General features: G+C 64.3%; 1 protein-coding gene across 4 annotated transcripts; it reads left to right on the forward strand.

Annotated features, from left to right (window-relative positions):
* The first annotated feature begins 1,564 nt into the window (after positions 1-1,564).
* Positions 1,565-19,937, forward strand: LOC106732958 (uncharacterized). 4 transcript variants are annotated; one of them, XM_075923051.2, is made up of 7 exons: positions 1,567-1,798; positions 10,255-10,356; positions 10,952-11,059; positions 15,390-15,503; positions 16,595-16,789; positions 18,288-18,392; positions 19,459-19,937. In XM_075923051.2, exons 1-7 carry the CDS (start codon positions 1,703-1,705, stop codon positions 19,639-19,641), a joined length of 903 nt encoding a protein of 300 aa, XP_075779166.2. In that variant the 5' UTR covers positions 1,567-1,702; the 3' UTR covers positions 19,642-19,937. The 4 variants fall into 4 exon arrangements, with proteins under 4 accessions (XP_075779169.2, XP_075779168.2, XP_075779166.2 ...); XM_075923052.2 differs by having other exon boundaries at positions 1,569-1,798; positions 16,595-16,744; XM_075923054.2 differs by lacking the exon at positions 16,595-16,789 and having other exon boundaries at positions 1,565-1,798.
* Positions 19,938-21,931: the final 1,994 nt, after the last annotated feature.

Raw genomic sequence — 21,931 nt, forward strand, 5'->3', positions numbered from 1 at the left:
AAGAGGAGGCAGTGGCTGGAGGAGGAGGCAGTGGCAGGAGGAGGAGGCAGTGGCTGGCGGAGGAGGCAGTGGCAGGAGGAGGAGGCAGTGGCTGGCGGAGGAGGAGGAGGAGGCGGTGGCAGGAGGAAGAGGCAGTGGCTGGCGGAGGAGGCAGTGGCTGGCTGGCTGGCAGGAGGCTGGGGCTGGCGGAGGAGGCAGTGGCTGGCGGAGGAGGCAGTGGCAGGAGGAGGAGGCAGTGGCAGGAGGAAGAGGCAGTGGCTGGCGGAGGAGGCAGTGGCTGGCTGGCTGGCAGGAGGCTGGGGCTGGCGGAGGAGGCAGTGGCTGGCAGAGGAGGCAGTGGCTGGCTGGCTGGCAGGAGGCTGGGGCTGGCGGAGGAGGCAGTGGCAGGAGGAGGAGGCAGTGGCAGGAGGAGGAGGCGGTGGCTGGCGGAGGAGGCAGTGGCAGGAGGAGGAGGCAGTGGCTGGTGGAGGAGGCAGTGGCAGGAGGAAGAGGCAGTGGCTGGCAGAGGAGGCAGTGGCAGGAGGAAGAGGCGGTGGCTGGCAGAGGAGGCAGTGGCAGGAGGAAGAGGCAGTGGCTGGCAGAGGAGGCAGTGGCAGGAGGAGGAAGCAGTGGCTGGTGGAGGAGGCAGTGGCAGGAGGAAGAGGCAGTGGCTGGCAGAGGAGGCAGTGGCAGGAGGAGGAGGCAGTGGCTGGCGGAGGAGGCAGTGGCAGGAGGAGCGGGAGGAGGAGGCAGTGGCAGGAGGAAGAGGCAGTGGCAGGAGGAAGAGGCAGTGGCTGGCGGAGGAGGCAGTGGCTGGCAGAGGAGGCAGTGGCAGGAGGAGGAGGCAGTGGCAGGAGGAAGAGGCAGTGGCTGGCTGGCTGGCAGGAGGCAGTGGCTGGCGGAGGAGGCAGTGGCTGGCGGAGGAGGCAGTGGCTGGCAGAGGAGGCAGTGGCTGGCTGGCTGGCAGGAGGCTGGGGCTGGCGTCCGAAGCCAGGCAGACAGTGGGTCGAGAGACGGCACGTTTTGAACACGGGGGGCCTGGCTGCTACAGCCCAACAGCCGGGGGTGGGGTGGGGTGGGTCCCGGGCTGTCTGTGCCCCACACTGCCCACGCTGGAGACTTTCTGGAAGAGGCGTTAGCCCCGTGGTGGGAAACCTGCCGCCCCCAAGGGTCCCACAGGCAGCCCCTGGCCCCCTCTGCCCCTTCCCCCCATGCATCTCGCACACCGGGGCACCAGAGCCCAGACTCTGGGCTTCAGCAGCTGGGCTGGGGGGAGTCGGGGGCGTCTCGGCAGCACGGCCTGGGGTTCAGCCGGTGCCGGGGGCCTAGCGTCCTGAACCCTGCAGGCGCCGGGCTCGGGACGTTGGCCCTGGGAGTTGGAGAGACTGGCCGAGCTCTGCGTCGTACTGGAGCCCTGCCCATCCCAACCCGGCCAGCTGCCTGGGCTCCCGCCTGGCTCCCCGGACCGGCTGTGTGCCGAGTCTGCTGGGGGCGGCTCGTCCTCGTCCAGGGAGCCGGGTGGAGGCGGCAGCGGCCTATCAGGAGCTGGGGGGCGGTAAATGTGTAACAACAGGCCGGACCCAGCGCGGAGCCAAGAGTCAAGGTCCGTGCGGGGCCTGGAGACGTTTCCTCGCCCTCCAGCTGCAGGGGCGCGAACCGGGGCGAGAACCCGCGACTGCAGGGGCCAAGCCGGCGCGCTCCCGGCCCCTCGAGCGGCGGCAGGATGAGGCTCTGGCTGCTGGGGGCTTTGGCGGCCGTGCTGGCCGGCGTGGCGCTGGCCGGGGCCGACCCAGGGGCTGTGAGGGAGGCGAAGAAGGCGGTAGGAGAGACGGGGCAGCTGTGTGTGTGTGGGAGGGGCAGCGGGAGAGGGGACGAGGCGCTGTGGCCATCGCTCCGCACTGGGGTCGCGTTGGCCTTGTTCCAAAGTGCGGCTGAGTCTGGGGAGGCACAGCAGGATGTGGCCTGAAGCTGCCAAGCCAGGGAGGGGCAGTGTGTGAGCAGTGCTGTTGTGTGTGTGCATGTGTGTTAGTGCTATTGCATTTGTTCAGTGCTGTGGTGTTTGCGTGCGTGTTCAGTGCTGTCGTGTGTGCACGCATGTGATCAGTGCTGTTGCGTTTGTTCAGTGCTGGCATGTGTGCGCACGCATGATCAGTGCTGTTGCGTAAGTGCGTGTGGAGTCAGTGCTGTTGTGTTTGTGCATGTGTGCTAGTGCTGTTGCGTTTGTTCAGTGCTCGTGTGTGTGTGTGTGATTAGGACTGTCATGTGTGTTCAGTGCTGTTGTGCGTGTGTATTCAGTGCTGTTGTGTGTGTGATTAGTGCTGTCATGTATGTGTATTCAGTTCTGAGGTGTGTGTGTTTAGTGCTGTCTTGTGTATTCAGTACTGTTGTGTGTGTATTCAGTGCTGTCGTGTGTGATCAGTGCTTTTGTGTGCGCTCAGTGCTGTTGTGTGTGTATGTTCAGTGCTGTCATATGTGTTCAGCGCTGTTGTGTATTTGTGTGTGTTCAGTGCGCTTGTGTGTGTGTGTTCAGTGCTGTTGTGTATTTGTGTGTGTTTAGTGTGATCATCTGTGTTCAGTGCTGTCATGTGTGTGCATCTCTCTCTGTCTCTCTCCTGCCTGGTCACAGACCTATGAGACCTGCTTCTGCTGTGGGCGCAGAGGGAGGCGGGGGACGGAGGGGGGGAGCGGGGGGGGGACGGAGGGAGGAGGTTTTATTTCTCATCCGACCAGACTCTGGCGGGGGGAGACGCTTTGGAGCCACACGCAGCTCTGGGCGAGCCCTGGCGAATAGCTCGGTGTGGCTCAGAAGCGCGTCTCCCCCCGCTACGTTAGTCCTGTCTCCCCCCGCTACGTTAGTCCTGTCTCTCCCCCGCTACGTTAGTCCTGTCTCCCCCCCGCTACGTTAGTCCTGTCTCCCCCCGCTACGTTAGACCTGTCTCCCCCCACGTTAGTCCTGTCTCCCCCCGCTACGTTAGTCCTGTCTCCCCCCGCTACGTTAGTCCTGTCTCCCTCGCTACGTTATTCCTGTCTCCCCCCACGTTAGTCCTGTCTCCCCCCGCTACGTTAGACCTGTCTCCCCCGCTACTTTAGTCCTGTCTCCCCCCGCTACGTTAGACCTGTCTCCCCCCCGCTACGTTAGTCCTGTCTCCCCCCGCTACGTTAGTCCTGTCTCCCCCCACGTTAGTCCTGTCTCCCCCCGCTACGTTAGACCTGTCTCCCCCCCGCTACGTTAGTCCTGTCTCCCCCCGCTACGTTAGTCCTGTCTCCCTCGCTACGTTAGTCCTGTCTCCCCCGCTACGTTATTCCTGTCTCCCCCCACGTTAGTCCTGTCTCCCCCCGCTACGTTAGACCTGTCTCCCCCCACGTTAGTCCTGTCTCCCCCCGCTACGTTAGTCCTGTCTCCCCCGCTACGTTAATCCTGTCTCTCCCCCGCTACGTTAGTCCTGTCTCCCCCCCGCTACGTTAGTCCTGTCTCTCCCCACGTTAGTCCTGTCTCCCCCCACGTTAGTCCTGTCTCCCCCCGCTACGTTAGTCCTGTCTCCCCCGCTACGTTAATCCTGTCTCCCCCCACGTTAGTCCTGTCTCCCCCCGCTACGTTAGTCCTGTCTCCCTCGCTACGTTATTCCTGTCTCCCCCCACGTTAGTCCTGTCTCCCCCCACGTTAGTCCTGTCTCCCCCAGCTACGTTAGTCCTGTCTCCCCCGCTACGTTAGTCCTGTCTCCCCCCACGTTAGTCCTGTCTCCCCCCGCTACGTTAGTCCTGTCTCCCTCGCTACGTTATTCCTGTCTCCCCCCACGTTAGTCCTGTCTCCCCCCGCTACGTTAGACCTGTCTCCCCCCCGCTACGTTAGTCCTGTCTCCCCCCGCTACGTTAGACCTGTCTCCCCCCCGCTACGTTAGTCCTGTCTCCCCCCGCTACGTTAGTCCTGTCTCCCCCCACGTTAGTCCTGTCTCCCCCCGCTACGTTAGACCTGTCTCCCCCCCGCTACGTTAGTCCTGTCTCCCCCGCTACGTTAGTCCTGTCTCCCCCCCGCTACGTTAGTCCTGTCTCCCCCCACGTTAGTCCTGTCTCCCCCCGCTACGTTAGACCTGTCTCCCCCCACGTTAGTCCTGTCTCCCCCCGCTACGTTAGTCCTGTCTCCCCCGCTACGTTAATCCTGTCTCTCCCCCGCTACGTTAGTCCTGTCTCCCCCCCGCTACGTTAGTCCTGTCTCTCCCCACGTTAGTCCTGTCTCCCCCCACGTTAGTCCTGTCTCCCCCCGCTACGTTAGTCCTGTCTCCCCCGCTACGTTAATCCTGTCTCCCCCCACGTTAGTCCTGTCTCCCCCCGCTACGTTAGTCCTGTCTCCCTCGCTACGTTATTCCTGTCTCCCCCCACGTTAGTCCTGTCTCCCCCCACGTTAGTCCTGTCTCCCCCCGCTACGTTAGTCCTGTCTCCCCCGCTACGTTAGTCCTGTCTCCCCCCACGTTAGTCCTGTCTCCCCCCGCTACGTTAGTCCTGTCTCCCTCGCTACGTTATTCCTGTCTCCCCCCACGTTAGTCCTGTCTCCCCCCACGTTAGTCCTGTCTCCCCCCGCTACGTTAGTCCTGTCTCCCCCGCTACGTTAATCCTGTCTCTCCCCCGCTACGTTAGTCCTGTCTCCCCCCGCTACGTTAGTCCTGTCTCTCCCCCGCTACGTTAATCCTGTCTCCCCCCGCTACGTTAGTCCTGTCTCTCCCGCTACGTTAGTCCTGTCTCCCCCCTGCTACGTTAGTCCTGTCTCTCCCCCGCAACGTTAATCCTGTCTCCCCCCGCTACGTTAGTCCTGTCTCTCCCCCGCTACGTTAATCCTGTCTCCCCCCGCTACATTAATCCTGTCTCTCCCCCGCTACGTTAGTCCTGTCTCTCCCGCTACGTTAGTCCTGTCTCCCTCGCTACGTTAGTCCTGTCTCCCCCCGCTACGTTAATCCTGTCTCCCCCCGCTACGTTAGACCTGTCTCCCCCCCGCTACGTTAGTCCTGTCTCCCCCCGCTACGTTAATCCTGTCTCCCCCCGCTACGTTAGTCCTGTCTCCCCCGCTACGTTAGTCCTGTCTCCCCCCCGCTATGTTAGTCCTGTCTCTCCCCCGCTACGTTAGTCCTGTCTCCCCACCGCTACGTTAATCCTGTCTCCCCCCGCTACGTTAATCCTGTCTCCCCCCGCTACGTTAGACCTGTCTCCCCCCCGCTACGTTAGTCCTGTCTCCCCCCCGCTACGTTAGTCCTGTCTCCCCCTCGCTACGTTAGTCCTGTCTCCCCCGCTACGTTAATCCTGTCTCCCCCGCTACGTTAGTCCTGTCTCCCCCCGCTACGTTAATCCTGTCTCCCCCCGCTACGTTAGTCCTGTCTCCCCCTCGCTACGTTAGTCCTGTCTCCCCCCCGCTACATTAGACCTGTCTCCCCCCGCTACGTTAGTCCTGTCTCCCCCCCGCTACGTTAGTCCTGTCTCCCCCCGCTACGTTATTCCTGTCTCCCTCGCTACGTTAGTCCTGTCTCCCCCGCTACGTTAGTCCTGTCTCCCCCCCGCTACGTTAGTCCTGTCTCCCCCCGCTACGTTAGTCCTGTCTCCCCCGCTACGTTATTCCTGTCTCCCCCCGCTACGTTAGTCCTGTCTCCCCCCCGCTACGTTAGTCCTGTCTCCCCCGCTACGTTAGTCCTGTCTCCCCCCGCTACGTTATTCCTGTCTCCCCCCACGTTAGTCCTGTCTCCCCCCGCTATGTTAGTCCTGTCTCCCCCCGCTACGTTAATCCTGTCTCCCCCCGCTACGTTAGTCCTGTCTCCCCCCACGTTAGTTCTGTCTCCCCCGCTACGTTAGTCCTGTCAGTCCCCACCCACCTCTGCCCAGCTCTCTCTGGAGTCTCCCCACAGCCCCGCCAACATGAGGAAAGCGAGGCCGGGGGTCAGGGTGGGAATTTGCTCCAATGACTGGGGTGCCCCCCATTCTGCACGGCGCCGCGCTGCAGGGCCATGAACCCGGGGGAGGGAGCGACGCCCCCCCGGGACATGGGCCATCAGGGCCAGGGGTCTAGGGCTGGCCGGGGTGGACTCCGATGAGCTGCACTCGGGCGTAGTTGGTTATCTTTTGTCAAGGTCCAAATATCTTGGTCAACAGGGGTGGGGCAGCAGCTGTAGGGCGGGGGAGGCTGGGGCCTGAACCCTGCTCCCTCCCCTTGCTGCTGGGGGCGAGGCTGGGGCCACGTGCCGCCCACCCTCCCTGTGGCTCTCCTGGGGGCGGAGCCTTGGCAAAAGCTGTCCACCGACTGCCCATGTTGCTCAAAGACTTGGCGCCAGAGAAAATACTAAAACACGGTAACAAGAATGATACTACTAAGCAAGGACAGGTCGGACTTCTCTGGTCCAGCACCTTTGGGACCTGGCCGGTGCCGATCCAGAGACTTTTCCGGAGCACAGGAGGTCAATATTGTCTAGCAGCATCACCTACCAACCCTCCCACGGTTGGCTGGGCTCTGAGACGACATTTTGGGGTAAATTCAAGTAAATAACAGCACGGCGGGCCAGGTCTGGTGGCTTTAAACAAACATTAAGGAACCACAAGAAACTTGGCCGCACCCATAACAGTAGACACCCGGCGAACTAACATCATGCCGGATCACGGGTGTTGCCGGACCAGCAAGTGCCGGACTAGAGAGGTTCCACCTCTAGAAAGATTTCGAGGGCTGTTCCGAGGCAGCGGGTGGTCGGGATGTGGCCCAAGGCCCATGCATTAACTACCCCTGCCCAGCAGACACAAGGGAACCCTCAGTGACCAGCCGGTAACGCCCAGAGCAGTGATTTCCAACCCAGGGTCAATAAGCACGCAGCTGTGGCCCATGCGCCAGCCGGCAGGACCTATCCTGGGCGGCCGTGGCCCACAGAACACCATTGCCCTCGAGCCAGTCACCTCTCCCCACTGTCTGCAGGGAAGCAGAGCAGGGAGCCCTTGCTGGAGGGCAGGCGGGCGGCTGGCTCAAGATGGCTGCCGGGAGCGAGACCTGCCGGGAGAGGGCGGGCTTGGGGCGCTGGCCCCTGCCCACATGAACTCTGGAACCCCATGCACTGGCCTGAGGCCTCTCCCCTGCGGCGGGTCAGGGACTCTCCCCACAGCCTTGGTTGGCCATGGCTGCCTTGTCTGGGGCTATATCTACACTTGCGGCTTCTTGCGTGAGTAATATGCAAATAAGGCTAAACGTGGAATATCGCCGAGCCTCATTTGCATACCTAATGAGCCCCCATTTTTTTCAGAAGAGGCTCTTGCGCAAGAAGGAGCAGCTACACTGCCCCTTCCCTCTCTTCCCTCTCTGCTGCCTCCGGCATCTTCCCCCACTGCCGCCTCTGGCACCCAGCCCACTCTGCCGCCTCCGGCATCTTCCCCCACTGCTGCCTCTGGCACCCAGCCCACTCTGCCGCCTCCAGCATCTTCCCTCACTGCCGCCTCTGGCACCCAGCCCACTCTGCCGCCTCCAGCATCTTCCCTCACTGCCGCCTCTGGCACCCAGCCCACTCTGCCACCTCCAGCATCTTCCCCCACTGCCGCCTCTGGCACCCAGCCCACTCTGCCGCCTCCAGCATCTTCCCCCACTGCCACCTCTGGCACCCAGCCCACTCTGCCGCCTCCAGCATCTTCCCCCACTGCCACCTCTGGCACCCAGCCCACTCTGCCACCTCCAGCATCTTCCCTCACTGCCGCCTCTGGCACCCAGCCCACTCTGCCGCCTCCAGCATCTTCCCTCACTGCCACCTCTGGCACCCAGCCCACTCTGCCGCCTCCAGCATCTTCCCCCACTGCCACCTCTGGCACCCAGCCCACTCTGCCGCCTCCAGCATCTTCCCCCACTGCCACCTCTGGCACCCAGCCCACTCTGCCGCCTCCAGCATCTTCCCTCACTGCCGCCTCTGGCACCCAGCCCACTCTGCCGCCTCCAGCATCTTCCCCCACTGCCACCTCTGGCACCCAGCCCGCTCTGCCGCCTCCAGCATCTTCCCCCACTGCCGCCTCTGGCACCCAGCCCACTCTGCCACCTCCAGCATCTTCCCCCACTGCCACCTCCAGCATCTTCCCCCACTGCCACCTCTGGCACCCAGCCCACTCTGCCACCTCCAGCATCTTCCCCCACTGCCACCTCTGGCACCCAGCCCACTCTGCCACCTCCAGCATCTTCCCCCACTGCCACCTCTGGCACCCAGCCCACACTGCCACCTCCAGCATCTTCCCCCACTGCCGCCTCTGGCACCCAGCCCACACTGCCACCTCCAGCATCTTCCCCCACTGCCGCCTCTGGCACCCAGCCCACTCTGCCACCTCCAGCATCTTCCCCACTGCCGCCTCCAGCATCTTCCCCCACTGCCGCCTCTGGCACCCAGCCCACTCTGCCACCTCCGGCATCTTCCCCCACTGCCGCCTCTGGCACCCAGCCCACTCTGCCACCTCCGGCATCTTCCCCCACTGCCGCCTCTGGCACCCAGCCCACTCTGCCACCTCCAGCATCTTCCCCACTGCCGCCTCCAGCATCTTCCCCCACTGCCGCCTCTGGCACCCAGCCCACTCTGCCGCCTCCAGCATCTTCCCCCACTGCCACCTCCGGCATCTTCCCCCACTGCCGCCTCCAGCATCTTCCCCCACTGCCACCTCTGGCACCCAGCCCACTCTGCCACCTCCAGCATCTTCCCCCACTGCCGCCTCTGGCACCCAGCCCACTCTGCCACCTCCAGCATCTTCCCCCACTGCCGCCTCTGGCACCCAGCCCACTCTGCCACCTCCAGCATCTTCCCCCACTGCCGCCTCTGGCACCCAGCCCACTCTGCCGCCTCCAGCATCTTCCCCCACTGCCGCCTCTGGCACCGAGCCCACTCTGCCACCTCCAGCATCTTCCCCCACTGCCGCCTCTGGCACCCAGCCCACTCTGCCGCCTCCAGCATCTTCCCTCACTGCCGCCTCTGGCACCCAGCCCACTCTGCCATCTCCAGCATCTTCCCCCACTGCCACCTCTGGCACCCAGCCCACTCTGCCGCCTCCAGCATCTTCCCCCACTGCCGCCTCTGGCACCCAGCCCACTCTGCCGCCTCCAGCATCTTCCCCCACTGCCGCCTCTGGCACCCAGCCCACTCTGCCACCTCCAGCATCTTCCCCCACTGCCGCCTCTGGCACCCAGCCCACTCTGCCACCTCCAGCATCTTCCCCCATTGCCGCCTCTGGCACCCAGCCCACTCTGCCGCCTCCAGCATCTTCCCCCACTGCCGCCTCTGGCACCCAGCCCACTCTGCCACCTCTAGCATCTTCCCCCACTGCCACCTCTGGCACCCAGCCCACACTGCCGCCTCCAGCATCTTCCCCCACTGCCGCCTCTGGCACCCAGCCCACTCTGCCACCTCCAGCATCTTCCCCCACTGCCGCCTCTGGCACCCAGCCCACTCTGCCACCTCCAGCATCTTCCCCCACTGCCGCCTCTGGCACCCAGCCCACTCTGCCACCTCCGGCATCTTCCCCCACTGCCGCCTCTGGCACCCAGCCCACTCTGCCACCTCCAGCATCTTCCCCCACTGCCGCCTCTGGCACCCAGCCCACTCTGCCGCCTCCAGCATCTTCCCCCACTGCCGCCTCTGGCACCCAGCCCACTGTGCCGCCTCCAGCATCTTCCCCCACTGCCACCTCTGGCACCCAGCCCGCTCTGCCACCTCCAGCATCTTCCCCCACTGCCGCCTCTGGCACCCAGCCCACTCTGCCACCTCCGGCATCTTCCCCCACTGCCGCCTCTGGCACCCAGCCCACTCTGCCACCTCCAGCATCTTCCCCCACTGCCGCCTCTGGCACCCAGCCCACTCTGCCGCCTCCAGCATCTTCCCCCACTGCCGCCTCTGGCACCCAGCCCACTGTGCCGCCTCCAGCATCTTCCCCCACTGCCACCTCTGGCACCCAGCCCGCTCTGCCACCTCCAGCATCTTCCCCCACTGCCACCTCTGGCACCCAGCCCACTCTGCCGCCTCCAGCATCTTCCCCCACTGCCGCCTCTGGCACCCAGCCCACTCTGCCACCTCCAGCATCTTCCCCCACTGCCGCCTCTGGCACCCAGCCCACTCTGCCACCTCCAGCATCTTCCCCCACTGCCACCTCCAGCATCTTCCCGCTCTGCCACCTCCGGTGCCCAGTCTGTTCTGCCACCTCTGCTTGGTGCCTCCCCGGAGCCTGGGCAGGGAGCTGGAGGGGAAGACGGACTGGCCATGAGATGGGGCCCTCACTGCCCAATTCTCCCCCCTCCCTCAGAATGGGCGGACAGCGAAGAGGAAGGACAAATTGCGCCCGACGCGCCCGCCGCACCCGACGTGCCCTGCCAAGCCCTGTCCCGGCTGCTTCACCCCCATGGAGGTGAGCAGGGAGCACGGCAGCCCGGAGAGACGGGCCCAGAGCGTCTGTGCCAGGGAGGGGCCAGAGCTCCCAGCCCAGCCAGGGGAGGCAGGGCCGGGCCGGGCCGGGGAAGGATAACAACGGGGCAGCAAGCTGCAGCGAGTTCCCAGAGCAGCCCCTGAGCCGGGGAACCTGCCTGACCCAGGTGTAAAGCAGCAGGGCCAGCCAGCAATGTCCAGTGTCCACTGCCCCGCCCAGCTCTGCAGCCAGCCCCCCCCAACGCTTGTCGGGCAAGGCCTAGGTGGGTTGTTGTACCTGCAGTGCCTCACCTTAACTCTGCCTGGGGCAGCGCAGCTCGGCCTGCCGAGGGCAGAGTTAAGGTGAAAAGGCCTCACCGCAATCCCCCACTGCCACATGCACGGCTTGTCCCCAGCCCCCCTCAAGGATCTCTGGGGGTCACCCTTGCCCTTTTTTCTGTGGTCGCCTTCTCCGGCGGTCCAGAGTCCCTCCCATGGGTGTCGGGGCTGCACCAGGGCAGGTCCTGAGGCTGGTACGGGGCGATGCGTCCTGCCACCGAGCCATGCACCGGCTCCCAGCTCCCATCCTCTCTCCGCAGGACACAGAGGTGGCCGTGAGAGCCAGGAGGCAGGTGGAGAAGCAGCCGCGAGCCAGACCCAGGCCTACAAGGAGACCAGGCTACCTGACTGTCCTCAGACCCGGCAAGGTAGAAGTGGGCCTGCCAGCATCTCGATCCCTGAAACTCCTGCACCTGGCTCCGCCCCCTCCCTGAGGCCCCACCCCTTCCCTGCCTGGCTCCCTGATCCATCGGTCTCTTCCCTCCCCAGACCTATTGGTTGCTCCCCCACCATGGGACCCACCAGCAGGCTGCAGGGCTGTGCTGGGAAGAGCGGGTGCAGGGCCTGCCTGCAGAGAGCACAGGGCCCAGTCCCCAAGCAAGGGGCCGAGTGGGGAAATCGAGGCACAGCAGGGCGGGGGGCAGACAGGTGAATACGCCCGCCCCGGAAGGAACCAGTCCCTATTGTGGCATGAGGGCCGGGAGCAGCCAGGTCTCCCTGTCAGGCTGGGGGAGGAGACCAGCAGCCGCTCAGCAGAGCCGCTCCCCCGGCGCCAGCATCCGCTGCCCTTCCAGTGCCCAGGGCGCAGGGCGGGGGCGCACGGAGCGGGTCCCTGCAGGTCGCTGGCCTTTTAGTGTCTGCTGGTCTGGTCTGGTCTGGTCTGGTCTGGGTTGGGCTGGCTGGCAGCTCCCGTCGAACTGGGGCCCGGCAGCGCCCGGGGGAGGAGAAGCCGGATCCTGTGAGCGCCTGGCCCAGAGGGGCGCTGGACCCCGCCTGCCTGGGCCACGTGACCTGGCCAAGCGCCCCGGTGCCCAGGGCGAGGGGGGAGCCTCACCATGCCGGGCGGGACAGGCCCCCGCGCCCAGGGCCCCAGGGCAGCCCCTGGAGACGGTGTCGCGCTGGAGCTGAGCCAAGGCAGGGCCTGAGGGCGCAACAGGGACGGCAGAGAAACCTGCTGTGGGGCCGGAGCTGGACTGGGCGCGCCACGTCTGCCTCCGCTTACCCTGAGCGCCTCCCTGCCCTGCCCCGCCCCTCCCAATTCCCTCCCCTCTCTGCCTCCTCCCTGCCCCTCCCCTCCCAATTCCCTCCCCTCTCTGCCTCCTCCCTGCCCTGCCCCTCCCCTCCCAATTCCCTCCCCTCTCTGCCTCCTCCCTGCCCTGCCCCTCCCCTCCCAATTCCCTTCCCTCTCTGCCTCCTCCCTGCCCTGCCCCTCCCCACCCAATTCCCTCCCCTCTCTGCCTCCTCCCTGCCCTGCCCCTCCCCTCCCAATTCCCTCCCCTCTCTGCCTCCTCCCTGCCCTGCCCCTCCCCTCCCAATTCCCTCCCCTCTCTGCCTCCTCCCTGCCCTGCCCCTCCCCTCCCAATTCCCTTCCCTCTCTGCCTCCTCCCTGCCCTGCCCCTCCCCACCCAATTCCCTCCCCTCTCTGCCTCCTCCCTGCCCTGCCCCTCCCCTCCCAATTCCCTCCCCTCTCTGCCTCCTCCCTGCCCTGCCCCTCCCCTCCCAATTCCCTCCCCTCTCTGCCTCCTCCCTGCCCTACCCCTCCCCTCCCAATTCCCTCCCCTCTCTGCCTCCTCCCTGCCCTGCCCCTCCCAATTCCCTCCCCTCTCTGCCTCCTCCCTGCCCCGCCCCTCCCCTCCCAATCCCCTCCCCTCTCTGCCTCCTCCCTGCCCCGCCCCTCCCAATTCCCTCCCCTCTCTGCCTCCTCCCTGCCCCGCCCCTCCCCTCCCAATTCCCTCCCCTCTCTGCCTCCTCCCTGCCCTGCCCCTCCCCTCCCAATTTCCTTCCCTCTCTGCCTCCTCCCTGCCCTGCCCCTCCCCACCCAATTCCCTCCCCTCTCTGCCTCCTCCCTGCCCTGCCCCTCCCCTCCCAATTCCCTCCCCTCTCTGCCTCCTCCCTGCCCTGCCCCTCCCCTCTCAATTCCCTCCCCTCTCTGCCTCCTCCCTGCCCTGCCCCTCCCCTCCCAATTCCCTCCCCTCTCTGCCTCCTCCCTGCCCTGCCCCCTCCCCGCTTCCCCCACCCAATTCCCTCCCCTCTCTGCCTCCTCCCTGCCCTGCCCCTCCCCTCCCAATTCCCTCCCCTCTCTGCCTCCTCCCTGCCCTGCCCCTCCCCTCCCAATTCCCTCCCCTCTCTGCCTCCTCCCTGCCCTGCCCCTCCCCTCCCAATTCCCTCCCCTCTCTGCCTCCTCCCTGCCCCGCCCCTCCCAATTCCCTCCCCTCTCTGCCTCCTCCCTGCCCCGCCCCTCCCAATTCCCTCCCCTCTCTGCCTCCTCCCTGCCCTGCCCCTCCCCTCCCAATTCCCTCCCCTCTCTGCCTCCTCCCTGCCCTGCCCCTCCCCTCCCAATTCCCTCCCCTCTCTGCCTCCTCCCTGCCCCTCCCCTCCCCTCCCAATTCCCTCCCCTCTCTGCCTCCTCCCTGCCCTGCCCCTCCCCTCCCAATTCCCTCCCCTCTCTGCCTCCTCCCTGCCCTGCCCCTCCCCTCCCAATTCCCTCCCCTCTCTGCCTCCTCCCTGCCTCCTCCCTGCCCCCCCTCCCCTCCCAATTCCCTCCCCTCTCTGCCTCCTCCCTGCCCCGCCCCTCCCCTCCCAATTCCCTCCCCTCTCTGCCTCCTCCCTGCCCCGCCCCTCCCAATTCACTCCCCTCTCTGCCTCCTCCCTGCCCCGCCCCTCCCCTCCCAATTCCCTGCCCTCTCTGCCCCCTCCCCGCTATGCCAGCCTTGGGTACCCAGCGTGCTCTCTCAGTGCACCCAGCCCTGCCCCTACAGTCGATGGCTGTAAACCTCATTCTACGAGGAATAACGCCTTTTGTCAACAGAGTTCTGTCGACAGAAGGCGTTACTGCATCTCCACTGTCCTTTGCGTCTACACTCTCATGTCGACAAAGCGGCTTGCTTTGACAACAGAACTGGCTGTAGTCTAGACGCTCTTTGACAACAGAACTGGCTGTAGTCTAGACGCTCTTTGTCGACAGAACTGGCTGTAGTCTAGACGCTCTTTGACGACAGAACTGGCTGTAGTCTAGACGCCCTTTGTCGACAGAAGCTTTGTTGACAGTAACTGTTGACAAAAGCCTGCAGTCTAGATGTATCCCTAGTGCGGTTACTGAGCAATGCAAGTGTCTCTAGACCATAGCAACAGCTAAGCTCAAGAGACCTCTGCATCACGGGCTGGGAGCCAGCTGGCTTTTAGCTCAGTGGGTAGAGGCTCCTATCCTCTGCTTCAGAGGTCCAAGGTTCAAATTTGTCCGCTGGTGGTTACAGTAGCAAAAATAATCCACCAGCCTCACTACTTAGATCCAGTTTATCTTGGTAGATACTTTCCAAAGCCAGTAACAGTGCACTTAACACTGGCCTCCAGTTTGCAGTGTGTGGTATCATAGAATACTAGGACTGGAAGGGACCTCTAGAGGTCATCGAGTCCAGTCCCCTGCCCCCATGGCAGGACCAAATACTGTCTAGACCATCCCTGATAGACATTTATCTAACCTACTCTTAAATATCTCCAGAGATGGGGATTCCACAACCTCCCTGGGCAATTTATTCCGGTGTTTAACCACCCTGACAGTTAGGAACTTTTTCCTAATGTCCAACCTAAACCTCCCTTGCTGCAGTTTAAGCCCATTGCTTCTTACCCTATCCTCCGAGGCCAGGAGGAACAAGTTTTCTCCTTTCGCCTTGTGACACCCTTTTAGGGTATGTCTACACTACCCCGCTAGTTCGAACTAGGAGGGTAATGTATGCATACCGCACTTGCAAATGAAGCCTGGGATTTGAATTTCCCGGGCTTCATTTGCATAAGCGGGGAGCCGCCATTTTTAAATCCCCGCTGGTTCGAACCCCGTGCCACGCGGCTACACGGGGCTCGAACTAGGTAGTTCGGACTAGTTCAAATCCCGGGCTTCATTAGCAAGTGCGGTATGCCTACATTACCCTCCTAGTTCGAACTAGCGGGGTAGTGTAGACATACCCTTGATCCACCCAGCTCTCAGTGATTTCAGCTGAGCTCTCAGTGGGGGAACCTCGCTCCTAGTGCAGCCTGGGCTGTCTCTTACACAGAAACCCACAGGAACACTGTCCCCACAGCAGGACTAAGCACTTGGACTTGATTATCAGTGATTTCAGCTGTCGTGGTCACTTAACACAAAAGACTAGATATGGAGCCTAATCAGCTCTGTCGTTAAACAGTGGAGAGGGGCAGGTCAAATAGTACCTGTGACTCAGACAGACCATCAAGCAAAACACCTTTTCCCCACCCTCTCTCCTGATGCCCTCAGTCAGTCCAGGTTAAGTACAGTTCTACTGCCTTTTACTCATACAATAAGAACAACAACATTTCCTCCCCCCCACTCCCGCATTCAAGCGATTTGTCACTCAGCGCACAGTCAACCTGTGGAACTCCTTGCCAGAGGTCCTGACGCTGGCGCTGGGCGATGCATCCTGCCACTGAGCCCTGCACCGGCTCCCAGCTCCCATCCTCTCTCCGCAGGTCCCAGACGTGCCCGAGAGAGCCAGGAGGCAGGTGGAGAAGCAGCCGCCAGCCAGACCCAGGCCTACGAGGAGACCAGGCTACCTGACTCTTCTCAGACCCGGGAAGGTGGAGGTGGGGCTGCCAGCGTCCTGATCCTTGACACCCGCACACCTGGCCCCTCCCCTTCTCTGAGGCCCCACCCCGGCCCTGCCTGGCTCCCCAACCCATCACTCTCTTCCCTCCCCAGCCTGTCGGTTGCTCCCCCACCTGTGGACTAACCAGCAGGCTGCAGGGCTGTGCTGGGAGGGGCAGGCACAGAGCACAGGGCCCGGCTGGGTCGTCCCCGAGCAAGGGGTTGGCTGGGGAAATCGAGGCACAGGAGGGAGGGGGCAGCAGCCCCCCTTTTGGAGTGAGGGCCGGGAGCAGCCAGGTCTCCCTGTCAGGCTGGGAGGGGGAGACCAACAGCCGCTCAGCAGGGCCGCTCCCCCCGGCTCCAGCACCCGCTGCCCTCCCCGTGCCTGGGGTGGGGTGTGTGGGGGGGGCAGAGCGGGTCCCTGCAGGTCACTGGCCTCTTAGCGCCCGCTGGGCTGGGCTGGGCTGGGCTGTTCGGAGGCTGCCGGTTTCCCCTCACAGCCAGCGGCTCCCGTCGAACCCAGGGCCTGGCTGTGCCCGGGGGAGGAGAAGCCGGATCCTGTGAGCTGCCTGGGCCAAGTGCCCCGACCCCCAGGGCGAGGGGGGAGCCTCACGGTGCTGGGCGGGACAGGTCCCCACGCCCAGGGCAGCCCCTGGGGACGGCGTCGCGCTGGAGCTGAGCCGAGGCGGGGCCTGAGGGCGCAGCAGGGTCCAGCTGGGGGGATGTGTGGGGCAGGGCAGCCCAGCCTGCTGCCCTTCCTGCCCGACCACCGCCCGGCTCAGGGACGGCAGAGAAACCTGCTGTGGGGCCGGGCTTGGACTGGGCGCTCCACGTCTGCCTCCGCTTACCCTGAGCGCCTCCCTGCCCCTCCCCTCTCTGCCCCCACCCTGCCGGGGCCGACACGGGCAGGGGCTGGTGGGAAAGTCGGACAGGCCGTGGGACGGGGCCCTCACTGGCGAGGGCTGGAACTGGGGGCGCAGGGTGGGAATGAACAGAGCAGAGCTCACCCCCCACCCCATCCCGTGAGGTCCCACGCCCCCTCCCCCCACCGATCCCACCGCCGTTCGGAGCGAACGCTGCCCTTCCGCAGGCCCCGCCCTTGGACGGGAGAACCAGGAGGGACGTGAGAAGACCTCGTCGGCCGGGACGCCGCCCCCGCCCCCGCCCAAAGCCTACGACGGACTCCCCGCTCATCAGCTACATGATACCTCTCTCTGCCCCATTTGATTGGCGCCCCGAGGTACGCCTGGCCTGGAAATCGTGGCCCCTCCACCGGCTCTTCCCAGTATTTTTGGAAGTTCGACGGCAGAGCCCTTAGTGCCCGGCGTTTCCGCAGGCAGCCCATGCCCCGGGTGGGGTGGGAGCGGGTCCCTGCAGGTCACTGGCCTCTTAGAGTCCGCTCGGGTTGGCTGAGCCGTGCTGGGCTGGGCTGTCCAGAGGCTGCCGATCCTGTGAGCACCCGGCCCAGAGGGGCGCTGGACCCCGCCTGCCTGGATCAAGTGACCTGGCCAAGCGCCCGGTGCCCAGGGCGAGGGGGGAGCCTCACGGTGCCGGGCGGGACAGACCCCCGTGCTCAGGGCAGCCCCTGGGGACGGCGTCGCGCTGGAGCTGAGCTGAGGTGGGGCCTGAGGGCGCAGCAGGGTCCAGCTGAGGGGATGTGTGGGGCAGGGCAGCCCAGCCTGCTGCCCTTCCTGCCCGACCACCGCCCGGCTCAGGGACGGCAGAGAAACCTGCTGTGGGGCCGGGCCTGGACTGGGCGCTCCATGTCTGCCTCCACTTACCCTGAGCGCCTCCCTGCCCCTCCCCTCTCCTCCCCTCCCCCCCTCCCCTCCCCTCCCCTCCCTTCTCCTTCCCTGTCCCTCCCCACGCAACGCCTTCCCCTCTCTGCCCCCTCCCTGTCCCTCCACTCCCCTGCGCTACCCCTCTCCACTCAACCCTCCCCTCTCTGCCCCCTCCCTGCCCTGCTCCCTCCCTGCTCTGCCCCCTTCCCGTTGTGCCAACCTTGGGTACCCAGGCTGCTCCACGAGAGCCCCCAGCCCTGCCCCCTCACCCCACCTCCTCCCTGCTCTGCCCCCCTTCGCCCTGCCCCCTTCTTGCTCTGCCCCCTCTGTGCTGCCCCAGTCTCGGGTACCCAGCCTGCTCTGTGAGTGCGCCCAGCACCGCCCTGCCGGGGCCGACACTGCTCGACCGGGCACGGGCTGGTGGGAAAGTCGGACAGGCCATGGGGTGGGGTGGGGGGGTGGGGTGGGGCCCTCCCCTTTTCAGGGAGGTTACCCCACGCCCCCCCGTCTTCCCCTCTCCTAGAGGAACCCTGTCCCTACCCCCCCCCCCCCGGTGTCTGCTTGGCCCAGCACTGAGCCGAGCCGCCGGCCCCATCCCGGCGCCCGGGTTAAACGCTGCCCCGACGCCAGGGGCAGACCTGAGCACCAGCCTGGGCCGGTTGCCCGCTGCCCCGTCCAGCTCAGAGGGGCCCGGGGCTGAGCCCCTGCCAGGTTCAGCCGATGGGGGGAGGGATGCTGGAGTGGAAGCGGGGCAGGGCACAGCCAGGGTATGGGGAGGCTGAGCCTGGCCGCGGATACCCGCCGCCCCGGGTGTGTCCAGCCCTGACCCTGTCCTGGAGCACGCCCGCCCCTTCGCACCCTTGGCACTAGCGCGTGACGCTGGCAGCGCACGCCCCCCTGCGGGATGCTGGGAGCTGGCCGGGGGCGCCGGGGGGAGACGTGCCCTCCGCGTGCTACACCCCTGCCGCGAGGGCGGGCCCGATCCCCTCTCTCCTTGCCCAGGGGCCTGATCTGCAAGACAGAGCGAGGAGGGAGGCGGAAGGAACCCCTCCCAAGCCACCCAGGCTCCCCTGCTCCGGCTGCTACAGCCCGCTGTTCACCCACAAGGTAAGGGCGAGGCAGGGATCTGCCGGGCGGGGGCGGGTCTCCGATTCCGAACCACTCCAAGGGCTCCCTGTGGCTGCGCACAGTAGGCGGAAGCATTGCATGCTGGGACGTGTCGTCTCCACGGGCCGCCGGCTGCCTTGTAACGCCGGGCTTCCCTGTCGCCACCCAGTGCTGCCCCAAGCAACGTGGAGGTCCCCCCGCCAGCCACAGAGATGGAGCAGGGGCTGGTGGGCTGCCCCAGGCCTCGAACCCGCTAAGCTTTTCCATCCACTGGCAGATTTTTCCTCCCTGTGTGCGGAGCAAATTTTATGTGCACCCAGGCATGTGCGGATGTGCACTACCACTAGACTCCCAAACTCTAGCGGTGGGCACTCTGCTAATCCATTGGGGGCTTTGGACTCCCTCCTGGGCCGCTGCACACGTGTCTGGCGTGCAGGGAGCCCCGACCTGCAGGTCTCCACTGTGACACAGTGACAAACACTGGAGGACGTGGCGTTTCCCTAGATCGACGCCAGTGCAAGGCTACGGCTTCGCAGCGCACGGCACTGCATGAAAACAGGAGTTAGTGCAACGCCCCCCCGACCCCAACCTCTGAATCCGGCCACTGGCTTCCCAGCGAGCGCCAGCTTTATCCATCGGAGCCGGCCTGTAAATATTGACGTGGGGTTAATAGTTACCAGCCCGGCTTGCTGTGTGCCCGCTCCGGGGGCCATTCAACGCTTTCGGTGCCCTGAATCTCGCCAGCACAAGCTCCTGCCCTGTGAAGCTCTTTGCTCAGTAGCTAGCGCTGTCTGGGCCCTAAGCGTCCTCCTGTCCCCCTACCGGAGCTGGCTCTGTAGTACCGCCAGATGGGGAAACTGAGGCACAGGGTGGTTAACGGTGGCACAGTGAGTCCAGGTGGGAGCCAAGATCAGAACTGGAGACGGCCTGGTTTCCGGGCCACCAGCTGATTGTCAGAGCACCCTGACCCCACCCTGCCTCCTGGGCCCTGGCTCTCTCCTCTGGGTCCCTGCGAGGAGCCGCGGGGCGGAGGATGCCGTCGGTCACCTCTTTCCGTCTCGTGCAGGAGGGACGCCCCCGGGCCAGGCGAGAAGACGGGCAGCCCCTGGCGGCGAAGCACCGAGCAAAGCAGGGGGGCAGACGCAGGCTGCATTGCGCCGGCTGCTTCTCCAGCCTCACGCTGCAGAGCCACCGGCCCCCCGGGACGGAGCAGGAGAGCCGCTCGGCCGGCGGAGCAAGCGGAAATTAACTTCTGCCCCCCAAGCTGGGGTCTGGTGCCTCCCCCTCTCCCCATGCCCCTGAGGCCAGCTAAAGAAACTCTGGATCCTAACCCCCCCAGCGGGCACAGACGCACACGGCTCACCCTGCCGGAGGGCCGGCCTGGAACCAAGCCCCTTCTCTGAGTCCTGCAGCCGCATAACCCCTCCCCCCGCACCTCCTTCCCAGTAATAGCATGGACTGGGGGTCCCAGCTGCTTGCAGAACGGGCTGTCCCTGGTGCCGGGAGGCCCGGGGTTGAAATGACATTAAAGCTTCACAGCAAAGGGCTGATGTCACTCTGTTTTATGTGGGCCCCCCTGCACAGAACCCCACCCATGGGGAACAGGAGCCGAGAGCACATGTAACAGCCACCAGGCAGATTCGAACCCAGAACCTCGGGAACTCAGTGACGCCAGCTGGTGCTCAGCTTGTGCTGGAGAGCTCCCTGGGTCTTAGCTCGCTGGACGGGGTCTAAGTGCCACTGCCTGGGGCAGGGACCCGCACGAGGTGCGTGGGTTACACACTGCCTGCCCGGCCCTCGGACGCTACGGCCACACGACCCCGCCCAGGGCTTCCCCGGCTCCGGGGGACTGTCTCCTTTACGCCTGGTGTCGCCGGCTGAGGGGGGGGGGGCAGGAGAGCCCCCATGGGGCAGGGACCAACAGGGGGGATCCAGAGCCCCTTTCATTTAGGGTCGCCAGGCGTCCGGTTTTGAACCAGGCAGTCCGGTATTTGAGCTTTCTGTCCAGGAAACGAATGGAGAAAATACCGGACGTAGAAATGTCGGGAGTTTTCTAATTAAAGACGTTTTGTGATTATCGGGAGTATCAGGGCGTAGCTGCGCACTGCCTGGCTGGGAGACACGCTCACTCTGCATAAGCATGTCTAAAAGCCAGGCAGTACGCAACTACGCAGGTGAGGGAGGGGCGGGGCCGGGCCGGGGTGGAACCCCTTTTGCGCAAGATCCTGGAAACCTCACGAGGTCTCCACTGCTTGTTTTTGCGCAAAAACCGCTTGCGCAAAAAGCATTGGAAGAGGATATGCAAATGCAGCATGGCATATGCTAATGAGCGCCTCATTTGCATTTCCTCTTCTGCAAGAGGGAAGCAGTGAGGACGTAGCCCATTTGATTTTGGTATCTAGGTGGGTGGGTTACATTGGCCCCTGGTGCCCATACCACAGCGCCACCATGACAGCTGTGCCCTACGGGCTGCCCTCTGCAGGTTCCTTAAGTATTTTCTCCACTATTTTTTGTTGTTGAGAAACTGCCAAGTGTGGTCAATCGATTTCCCTCTTAGATTTGTTTCCCATGGGATCTTATTTACTAACCCCCTGACTTGGCTAAAGTCTGCCTTCCTGAAATCCATTGTCTTTATTTTGCTGTTCTCCCTCCTACCGTTCCTTAGAGGAGACTAAGGGGGGATAGGATAGAGGTCTATGAAATCATGACTGGTGTGGAAAAAGTGAATAAGGAAAAGTTCTTTACTTATTCCCACAATATAAGAACTAGGGGGCACCAAATGAAATGAACAGGCAGCAGGTTTAAAACAAACCAAAGGAAGCTTTTCTTCACTCAGCGCACAGTCAACCTGTGGAACTCCTTGCCACAGGATGTGGTGAAGACTAGAACTTTAACAGGGTTCTCTTTCTAGATGGATTCATGGAGGTTTGGTCCATCAATGAGTATTAGCCAGGATGGGTAGGAATGGTATCCCTAGCCTCTGTTTCTCTGGAGGTGGGTGACGGGGAGGGATCACGTGAGGATTCCCTGTTGTGATCCCTCCCTCTGGGGCACCTGGCGCTGGCCGCTGTGGGCTGACAGGACCCTGGGCCGGATGGACCGTTGGTCTGACCCCGTCTGGCCGCTCCGATGTTCCGCCAGGGAAGACGGGCGGTCGACAGTGCCACAGGGATTTGTGGGAGGTGACGGGAGGGAGACCGTTGCATGCTGGGAACATGATGCTTAGGTCCCTGGGCAGGTCATTTCTACCCTGCAACACATTGCAGTAATGCCCCCAGCGCCGTGCTCCGGGGGGGGGGGGGGAGGAACCTGGGACACGGGGGGGACAAGCATTGTGCTTTGCTCAGCGATCCAAGCCCTGAGCCGAGCCCGCGCCTGGGCCTCACACAGACTCCGCTGGCGGGGGCAGACGGCGCTGGGCCGGCCAGAGCGTGCAGGGGAGAGACGGCCTCTGCGTGCAGAGACATTGCAGGCTCGTGTACGGACAGCCGGGCCGTGCTTGGCACAGCCGCCCCGCCACGCCCTGCGTTTGCCAGGCT

The sequence above is a fragment of the Pelodiscus sinensis genome, chromosome 2, assembly GCF_052426305.1.
Source record: "Pelodiscus sinensis isolate ZL-2025 chromosome 2, ASM5242630v1, whole genome shotgun sequence".
NCBI classification, from domain to species: domain Eukaryota; kingdom Metazoa; phylum Chordata; order Testudines; family Trionychidae; genus Pelodiscus; species Pelodiscus sinensis.

Coding starts and splice junctions, on each gene's coding strand:
- LOC106732958 (XM_075923051.2), top strand. CDS start 1,703: ATGAGGCTCTGGCTGCTGGGGGCTTTGGCGGCCGTGCTGGCCGGCGTG. Junction 1,799..10,254: donor TGAGGGAGGCGAAGAAGGCG/GTAGGAGAGACG, acceptor CCCCTCCCTCAG/AATGGGCGGACAGCGAAGAG. Junction 15,504..16,594: donor TCAGACCCGGGAAGGTGGAG/GTGGGGCTGCCA, acceptor GCCCTTCCGCAG/GCCCCGCCCTTGGACGGGAG.